Here is a 10,876-nt window from a genome sequence, read left to right as displayed (position 1 = left end):
CATTGGCAACATTCATTCACAATACGTCGTACTCTTCATCAATTGGATGCTGCCCTAGCTCCATTTTTCATGGAAGAGAACCAACAAAACCACTTGATCTTCGCTTTTCGACGAAAGCAATGGAATCAGTAACAGCAGAATCAGACTTCGTTACGGCAATGCAAGACGCGATGCTAGAAAAGTTCAAAGAAACAAAAAAGAACTTGATTTCTTCGTACCACAAGTATCGAGGATATTACGATCAAAAGGCACTTGCGCAGCCTCTCACAGTCGAATCATTTTGTTTACTACTAAATCCTCTGCTGACTACACAGTCAGACTTTGGAAGCAAATCAATGCAAGTCTGGATACCCCTGTACAGAGTTGAGAAAGTGTTAACAAATTCGAACTATATAATTCGGAAAGTTGGAACTAACTACACCCAATGTGTGCACCGAATTCGTCTCAGACCAGTTGATCCACAGCATCAACCAGAAGATCTCAATCCAATAGATCCAACGAAGTTTCAAACGGATCCTTCACTCGGAAAATACCGAAGCGAATCAGGACTTTTCGACGAAAACTTGCCGAAACTCTTAGATGAGATCCAACCTGATAATCCTGACGAAACCGATCAACCAGCCGCACCAGCTAGAATCAGACTATCAGTGCCCTTTGGAGCGCCAGCAGTTGCAGCAGCACCTGCACCGATGCCAATTCCAGCAGCACCAATAGTGGTACCATTACCGGTCCCAGTACCAGTAATACCACCACCGCCGGATCCACCCCCAATCCCAGGAGCAGTACATGTGCATGAATTACCACTCGCTGAACTACCAGCAGCGCCACCAATGGATATCATTGATGAACAGGTCACTGACAGATTAACCAGCAACAACTCTGATCCTGAGGGATACAACCTCGACGAATTGTTTCGCGAACCACAGCCAGTTGTCAGACGAAAAGCAGCAGCTGAAGCTAGAGACCGAATTCACGCCCAAATTCGGTTTAGTAATGATGTTCGATATCACCCAATACCCAGCCGCCCAAAACAACCGCGAAAGTATGGACTCCGAACCGTTGACGGACACGAAGTGGCCCCAGTTACATTCATTCCACGATCAACGCAAAAGGACAATAAAGCAAACATACGAAAGAAAGCGGAGGCGGCGAATGAAGACTTTCCTTCACGGGATTCGAAAAGGAACATTATTATGGACAGCGTTAAACGAGCGAAACAATTCACTAAACAAAAAGATGGACCTGGAAGCAGCAAAGACTCGGTAAATGCAATATATGAACCAAATATCTTTGTGGGATCAGGTGATGTCCTACAGTTCCCTGGCTCTATAGCTCACTGCGTCTCAAGTGACTTTCAAATGGCAAAAGGAGTAGCACAGCAGATCAGCAGCGCCTACCCATGCATCAAACCAACCCTAAAAAGCATTGAAACACCGATAGTTGGATCATCAGTTTCAGTTTCTTTGCCTTGGGAAAACAAGTCAATTTTCAATTTAGTCACAAAACCACAATTTTTTGACAAGCCAACATACTACGATTTGTCAAGAAGCCTCAACTGCATGAAGCAGCAGCTACTGCAGAAGGGAATAAACGCTATAGCCATGCCGAAAATCGGATGTGGACTCGACAAATTGAAAGAAAGCAGAGTTTTCAGCCTAATTTGCGACATTTTCGAAAAAACGAACATCAAAATCTTTATTTATGTGTGACGAAAAATCACGATATCAGCTAGTAACGTTCATGCATGCATTCTTAACAATGTAAGCTCCAAAACCACCCAATCGATACAATTGAAGTCACGAAAAAACCAAAATAAAACAGAAAAAGTATAAAATTTCGAGAAAACTCTCATTTCCTCAAGTTGAGCTTTTCTGAAAAACTGACACCCAAGTCGAAATATACGTAATGCAACCGCTTTGAACCCGTGGAATACCTTCAAGGCCCAACTAGGACTCAGGCAGGAAGTCGGCTCACTAGGAGAAGTCAACTTCGCGAGATCTCGAAAAATCCACCTGTTGCCCATGTTTAAGCATTACGAATAAAAAGTTTCTGCTCCCCCCAAAAATTTTAGCTAACGAAGAACCAATTTTTTTGGGCTCAGTGATCATTAGACGACCAATGAGGAACAGGCAGGAAGTCGGCTCACTAGGAGAAGTCAACTTCGCGAGATCTCGAAAAATCCACCTGTTGCCCATGTTTAAGCATTACGAATAAAAAGTTTCTGCTCCCCCCAAAAATTTTAGCTAACGAAGAACCAATTTTTTTGGGCTCAGTGATCATTAGACGACCAATGAGGAACAGGCAGGAAGTCGGCTCACTAGGAGAAGTCAACTTCGCGAGATCTCGAAAAATCCACCTGTTGCCCATGTTTAAGCATTACGAATAAAAAGATTCTGCTCCCCCCAAAAATATTAGCTAGAGAAGAAAGAAATTTTTTGGGCTCAGTAATCATTAGACCACCAATAAGGAACAGGCAGGAAGTCGATCCACTAGCAGATCAAAATTTGGAGAAATACATCAATTTACACTATTCCCATGTATTATGATAGGCAAAACAAGAAAAAATATAAAATTCGAGGGATATCTTCGCAGAAATTCAGAAAGAAAGCGTTCAAATGAGCCAACAAACATCCAATGTGCTTGTTAGGCAACCCTAAAAGGTTGTCAGTGATACTGAAGAACAACACACGAATCTTGAATGCCAAGAAGATATCAAAAAAAAAATGATAAACGAAATTAATGGAAAAAAAAAAAAAAAAAAAGTAATTTATCAACTACTCTAACTGACGCCAAATTTTGCTCAGGCGAACCAGCAAATTGTCTGAATAGCCTATAGGAGTGAAGTGCAGCTACAGTAGAAGAAAAGAACTGAAAAAAAAAAAAAAAAGCCAGACACTACACACAATACGATGATCGCGATCAATGCAAAAACATCGTAGAAATGTGTAATTTTGACTTTTTCAAAGAAAAAAGTCGATCACCTTCATTCAGGGAGTAAGGCCAATAAAGGCACAAAACGCCCATACGATGAAGACCAGAAGACTTCTGAAAAATAGACAACGAACATTAAATGAAATATCAACCTTTTAGCAAGTAATATAAAGTACTAATTGCTAAGCTAGTTGAAAATTTTCAAAGAAATCGTGAAGAAATCAACAAAACATATCACTGTTAAGTTGTTGATAATCAATTCACAATCTATGAGGCAACGATTGGAACCACACCGCCTCATATCAAAAAGACTTCAGCATCAAACGAGCACAAAAAGAATGAAAGGCAACAACGAACGAAGACAGCGATATCAAAAATTAAAACGAAACGACGACCAAAACTATTCAGCTACTCCACACGACAGTTCTTGCCGTGGAAATTTAGTTACAGTTGACAACTGAATACATCATGATATCATTAATTTATCCTTATCATCTATCACTTTAACTCCCATACCCCGACTCAAGGTGGCTTGCTTAAAAATTATCTCCCATTTAAGTTTAAAATAATTTATCTTCTCTCGTTTTATAAATTGAATTAATAAACTGTGCTTCTAATATTATGAGTTTATTAAATTATTGCGATATAACTTTTGATAGACCCATACCATATTGATACTTGTACATATTCTTAATCAAAGCAGTCTTAAATTATTATGTGAATTATTGTAAATGTATCTGATGAAACACTTCAACCACCCGGGAAGACTTCTTCTTGTGAGGTTGTGTGACATCATCCCTTCATGATGTCATTCATTCTAATTAACCATCTGAACCGAATAGATTACATAATTCACCTTGATGTTAAAATAGAGCTGCATCATATATTTATTTAACTATGTAAACATTGATGGTAATTAATACCAATCATTGGAGATTTATACCGAGCTACGAATCAATTGAATAGAGATCAACTTAATAAACTATTCCAATCATGCTCTTACTTGCCCCGATCGACTTGCGAAATATCAGAAGCTAGGAATCGGAACCAGCATCCTTTAAAGCAAGATAGGTCTTTACCGCTCGAGACATATCTAAATAATGAATCCAATCTAAATACAATTGATAGCCAGTAGTGCTAAATAACATTACCAATTGAACAGCTCGCATAACAGTAGACGACAGTATACCCGTATTATCCATCCGCCAGATACGGAATATTATATTATCTATTTTTTAAATCTAAACGTAATTACTAATTAGTTAAACTCGGTTTATATATATATATATTATAATTTGCAGTTTAATCCAAATAAACACCACGCCGCAACTATGCAGACATATGATCTGTAGTTGCAGCTGCAATAGCAACTTGTTCTTTTCAAGACCGTGGATGAAGATTTATATCTGGTATCAGTTTTTTTGAGTTTTACAAGGTTGGAACAGCGGTGTAGCTGCGAACAAGGGAGAATAGGAAGGGTTGGAACTGAGACTTGTTGTTTATATTGAAATCTGTTATTTTTCCCAGCTCAACATCGGCTGGAAACACATTGCCGAATTCATCTAGCTTCGTTCTCCCGTTAGCCAGCGTCAGTGGAAATATTTTCTTTGTCTGGACAGAATAGGACACCCATGACAGCTTACAACTAGGTTTCTTGCGCCCCGCAGCTGAGATAGAGAGAGTCATGAAGAAATTGTTTTCGTAGAACGGCTCCACTGTCCGATTGCGGGATGGTCTGGCATGTCTGGCTGAATGATTTCTTTCGTCGTCCTGAAGAATGAGAATCACGCTGTTCTCCTCCAAGTTGAAATGGCCTCTTTTAATGCCTGAGAGACGGCAAGATGCATATTTAAGCTTTGGGACTACCAATTTAGGCTCCTCGGGTGAGGTGTACATTAGGGCTAGTCCATCAGGAAAAAACCTCAAATATCTGTAGTACTCCAGAGTGTGAAAGATATTATAACAACTCTCGAAGCTCTGTTCGCCTTGCCGCGTATATACAACTTTGCTTATATATACTCCATGAAAATTCAGCCTCGGTCTTCTCAGGTACATCTCTCTCCACGAGAGGTTAGTGAACTCGCCAGGAATTGCATCGCCCCAAACTCTGAGGCAAGCTCTTCTCCATACGTCAGCATCTCTGGCGATATGACGGAACCCTTTGCAGACCATCCCAAAGTACTCGACGGATTTCATGTCAAAATCAGGAAAGGCCACACTTCTCAGAATCAACAGCATTATTTCGTAAGGCAATTTAGATATGTGCGTTCTCGAGCTATCAAAATTGTCTCCAGGCAGACAAATTGCCAATAGATTGCCTTCGTCTGGAGTCTCCGAGTCACTTGACAATTTGATGCCTGCGAAAGAACTTAAGAAGCTGGATCCTTGAGAATCCTCTTCCTCTTCAGCAGCTGGTGTAGCCGTATCTGAGCTCTTGGAAGAATCGTGGAACTTAAGGAACTCTTGTTCGATGTCAGGGCACATTCTACACGCCCTTGCATAAAAATTAACCGCTTTAAAAGGGTTTCCAGCTCGCTCTTCTGAGATACCAATTTGGTAAAGCGATCTTGCCAGAGTTTTCCGTTCCGCCTGAGATGAATCGTGTACACTGCTAGAAGCACTTGCATCTCGAGAGCGAATCCTCAAGTTGTCTTGTAACTCTTGTATCCAATGTTGGCGAAATGAAGCTAAATCATTTGAAGCCGAGGAAGGCGGATCATTTTCATCTAACAATGGCACAGGCGCACCTGAAAACTCCATGGACCGCAGATTTGTATTATTAAAAACTTAGATAACTAAGACTAGCGACGGGTGGTCAACCCGGGATAATTTATCAGCGCTGAATGAGACGCAATATCCTTCTCGTTTTATGCATCCATTTGTAGCCATACTTAATCTGAATAAAAAGCAATTCTCAAACACAGACAATGAAAAAAAGGTCAATTAAAAGGCGCCCTTCCGTTATAGCTGTTAATGTATTGTAATGTGCTTCATTGCCATGTGTTTAATATTGTCGTGTGTCGCGGGGTTTTGTAATAAACGACTATTTTTATCCAGTTTTTCTCATGGTAGCAGGAGAAAATGAGCTCTTTCGTCAAAATCCCGCCGACATGGGAAACAGATAAGCCTTATGACACTTGGAAAAACGAGGTTGATATTTGGAAGCGTCTAACAGATGTGCCATTCTGCCAGATGGCACAGCGCAACCTTCCGGCGACACGAAAAAGAACGAATAAACGCCTTATTAACGAAAAAGTATTGCGAAGGAGGGTAGGAATATTCTGGAATTTTTATTTTTAAAATTTCGATTGAAAAGTGAATATTTCTGAGAAATACAAAAAGACGGCCATTTTGACGAAAAACGACGAAAAAGCAGAACAACGCCAAATAGTGTGAAAAACGGTCGCACAAGAGACGAAAAACACGAAGCCTCTTATCGTGGCAACAAAGCACGATAAGACCCTTATCAGCGAATATTAGTGGAGAAGGAAGCTTCAGTGGGGAAGGAATATACCACGGAACCCTCCCGGGACACAAATTGGAAGAGATAAGAGCGTTATCGCAGGAATATCACGGGAGCGGAGGCTTGGTCCCCCAGAGACTGTTTTATGTGAAGTGACTGTATAAAACTGACTGTATAGCTACTTGGATGTCGTGAAACTTTAAATTAACACCAGTATAGTTTGATATTTTAGAATATAAGTAGCTAGAAAGAGGAAAGGGTCAATCCATCTCCAATGGATTTAATATAGAACTGTCACACAAAAACATGTTAAAATAGGTTGTTCGAGCCGTGTTTTTAATGACAATCACGTAGTCTGAGGATCCGAGACTCAGCTATGTGGTTGTGTTCGCATGTAAACGAAAGCTGATCAAAAGTCGTTTGACTGATGGCCTAAAAATAGTAACTTTTTACTTAGCCCTAAACAGACCAGAAAATCAACTGGCAAGGTCGAGACGGTGAAAAACGAGTAGGATTAAGGTAACTGACGCCTGCCAGTCGTTAATAGGTACTTTTTCTACGCTCCGTCGCTGTGTAGTATTTGGGCGAATGTTACAAGATCTATCTGCTAAAAAGTTAGGTTTGGCTGTCGCACTATCCCTCAGTGGCAAACGTCGCGAAATTACTATGGAAGTGGGCGGTGAAACCCTAGAGAGTGAGAACGGTTTGAAAGATTTATTGGAAAAACTGTACAGTATATTTGGCAAAGAAACAGTTGACCAATCTTACGAGATGTACACTTCTTACGAGGTGTACATGTTGAATCTTCTAAGGAAGAAAAAACTCGCCAACACAGCAGAGGAGAACATGCAGTCAACAAAAACAGACTGAACAAATCAGACGAAAACTTTTTTCACGGAACGAAACTCTTAACACAACATCGTCATCAAACACTACGAAGAATATGGGAACCAACTTGACAAAAAATCAATAAGCAAACTTTATTGGGATTACTTTGTCAAATTCAATTATCTAAACAGATGCACTTGGAGAATTATCTTCAAATGCATTCACTGTAACAACTGGAAAAAACTCGAAACTCAAACTTAACTTGATGAAAACATGTAAATGACGGGACTCATAAACCCGTGGGAAGCGTGACTTCCCAGAAGCCTCAACTACTACTACTACTACTGCTTTTGAATCTATCTAAGGCCCTCGGCTAGTGTTATTGAGCATATCATTGACTTTGAGAGAGCATACACGAAAAGAAAGCTGTTCAAAATGGAATTACCAGATTCTATTTTAGCGTGCAAGTTGCTCCATTCCTGTAATTTAACCTCCAATGAACGCCAACTGGTTCTCTCCGCGTCGAATGAGCTGAATTTTGACACTATGAAAAAGTCACTGCAACGAATTTTCTCAGGAAGTTCCTCCTCCAGCTCGGGAGTGCAGCTAAAAGACGAACCAGGTCTCGTGGCAAACGAAGAGCAAAACGAGGAATCTGCGTTGATATCTGATCCTTTTCAGAGACGCGGTCGTTTTCGAGGTCGAGGACAGGCCAGCAACAGTTTTTTGAGAGGCGTACCGAAAAAAGGTAGCAATCTTGTTGACAAACAAGGTATAGTTACCACTTGCACAGAGTGTGGTTCCAGAAATCACTGGTTCATTTGACATTCGGCCAGAATGGACGAAAATGCAATTTCGGATTATTAGCAGCTAACCTTCCGAATTGGCAGTTCTTGAGGATGAACAGTGCTATTCAGACGATTGGACGAATCGTGAAGGCTAGAATATTCTGGTATTTTAAACTTTTAAAATTTCGAATGATGACGTCATATTTCTGAGAAACGTCAAAAACGACCATTTTGGAAGAAATCTGAAATAAAAACAGAACAACAATAGTTGCGACGGCGACAACAACGATAATCGCGATAAAAAACCGGAACGAGAATTGAACGAATAGCAGAGTTAGCAGAGACCACTCCGAGTTGCAACGATTGTGTCGCTACAATCGTTGCAAGGCCATTCACAACAACAGTGAAGGGTAGAAAACAGCCTTCCGGAGAGGAGATAAGGGTGTTATTTCCCCGGATTCAGGAATCCGGAGGGGTCTCGGGTTTTGCACTTAAAACATTTTATATAAATTTTAGCTTCCCTATTACTAGGGGTTTAGGGAAGCTAGGGGTTTAGGGAAAGGGTTGATCCATTTTCGATGGAGATGATGATTTTTATCTACTGAACAAAAACAATAGTAATATAACAAATAGTAGTAGCCCTGTTTTTAGGAGTGACCTCGTAATCTGGGGATACTGAGACCCAGCCATGAGCTCACTAATTTTGCATGAAAGTAAGTTAATTTGAGTGTTCTGGTCGAAGCCGGAGAACAGTAAGGTTTTGTCGACCCGATATTGACAAGACCACCAAAAGAACTGGCTTTGGTAGAGACGGTGAAAACATGAAGAGCTTTGTTTAGTCGTTGGCCAGTCGTTTTATAGCTTAATTTTATTTTCCGTCGATATGTACTTCCGGGCGAATGTTACATAGATGTTTTTATGGCGCTACTGGGTGTTATTCTTTTTCAACATCATGACCGGCAGAACCGTTAACGAGCACTCCGCGCAGAGCGGATGCTCATAATAACGCCCTTAATAGGCCCTAACCTCCGGGGCGGAAGGATAGTTCGGAACGCGGAAGCCTTCCGGATTACCGTGAATAGCTTTTTTACCCAGTTAAGACCGAAAATTCATGTTCCAGGAAGGGTGGGGGAGAGCGAGAGAGGGAGAAAAACTTGATTGTCTTTGTGTGTTAAAACTTAAACTAATCAACCAAGTTTGATTATTGAAACTGTTAAACTTTTTGTTTGGTTTAAGTTTGGTCAGACCAGACATTGAAAATTGTTGCAATTGTTGAAATTGTTGAAAGAAGTTTTTAGTTATGCTACTTATGTATATATATATATAGAACATAGGTGAGTATATTTACCTATTTAAACACGACTGATGTTTTTAACCTTTGTAAGACACGTGTTCACTGTGTGGCGACCTCGTAAGTTGGGGTAAACTCGCTCGAAGAGGGCGAGTAACTCATTAACTTTCCTAGCACAGAGTTTCTTAGTTTTAATATCAAAGAGGACCGCATAATTAAATAATTACTTGGTGAGTGACGTTAACATATTTTAACGGGTGCGTGGCCGTGCCACGTCCCAACTTTTTAATCAGCAAGATCGAAAAGAAGTTTTATGGCAGGATGACGTAAGTAGTCAGAAAGGAAATTTTATCTAGGACACTCCTCATGGTGCAAATTTTGTGAAAATGTTGAAAGGCAGTGAGATGTAGTATGATGCCATTTGTGACACGTAGTGAGTTGAGGTGAAGTAGATAGATTTCCTTTCCTAATGCGATTTGTAAGATTGATTATAGAGAACTGGAACACTACTTGACGATAACCCGGTGTTATGCAATCAATAGGGACATTGATGGGAACTGTCCGGGGAGTATGTGCCATTCTGCCAGATTGGCACAGCGCAACCTTCCGACAAAGCACGAATTAGAGAGGAAAGGCCTTAACAGCGGAAAAGTGCTTGAAAGGAGGGTCGAAGTATTCTGAAATTTTCTATTTCTAAAATTTCGATCGTCAGGTGGATATTTCTCAGAAATACGAAAAAACGGCCATTTTGACTAAAAAAGGCAAAAAGGTCAGAACAACACCAAATAGAGTGAAAAACAGTCACACGAGAACACGGAAAAACGAAGCCTTTTATCGTGACAGTCACGCACGATAAGATCCTTAGTGAAAGAAGATAGTGGGAAAGGAGGCTTCGGTGGTGGAGAGCAGTACCCTCCCGTGCCACGAATTGAGAGTGATAACAACGTTATCTCGAGGAGAACACGGAAGCGGAGGCTTGGTCCCCCAGAGACTGTTATATGGTGAAATACTGTAGTAAACTAACTTTTTAGCTACTCTGATGCCATAGAACTTTGAATTGACACCGGTATTGATTGATATTTTAGAATATGAGTAGCTAGGATGAGGAAAGGGTCAATCCATCTCCAATGGATTTAATATAGAACTGTCACCAAAAACATATTAAAATAGGATATTCGAGCCGTGTTTGTAATAGCAATCACGTAGTCTGAGGATCCGAGACTCAGCTATGTGGTTGTGTTCGCATGTAAACGAAAGCTGATCAAAAGTCGTTTGACTGATGGCCTAAAAATAGTAACTTTTTACTTAGCCCTAAACAGACCAGAAAATCAACTGGCAAGGTCGAGACGGTGAAAAACGAGTAGGATTAAGGTAACTGACGCCTGCCAGTCGTTAATAGGTACTTTTTCTACGCTCCGTCGCTGTGTAATATTTGGGCGAATGTTACATAGCTGCTTTTATGGCGCTCCTGGGTGGGCCTGTTAAAGGCATGAGACCATCATGATCAGCAAACGTTTCAGCGACGAACCCTCCGCTCCGGGCGCATGCCCGAGTTAGAGGCCTTAATGACTGTTA

At 40.7% G+C, this 10,876-nt stretch overlaps 1 protein-coding gene across 1 annotated transcript; it reads right to left on the bottom strand.

Moving 5' to 3' along the window:
• Nucleotides 1–3,160: 3,160 nt before the first annotated feature.
• LOC134854571 (F-box only protein 9-like) lies at nucleotides 3,161–5,833 on the bottom strand. Its single transcript, XM_063870877.1, has one exon. It carries the CDS (start codon nucleotides 5,689–5,691, stop codon nucleotides 4,360–4,362), a length of 1,332 nt encoding a protein of 443 aa, XP_063726947.1. The 5' UTR covers nucleotides 5,692–5,833; the 3' UTR covers nucleotides 3,161–4,359.
• Between the last annotated feature and the right edge of the window lie 5,043 nt (nucleotides 5,834–10,876).

The sequence above is a fragment of the Symsagittifera roscoffensis genome, chromosome 9, assembly GCF_963678635.1.
Source record: "Symsagittifera roscoffensis chromosome 9, txSymRosc1.1, whole genome shotgun sequence".
In the NCBI taxonomy this organism is placed as follows: domain Eukaryota; kingdom Metazoa; phylum Xenacoelomorpha; order Acoela; family Convolutidae; genus Symsagittifera; species Symsagittifera roscoffensis.
The sequence above is the reverse complement of the archived record's forward strand: the minus strand, read 5'-3'. Positions and strand labels throughout refer to the sequence as shown.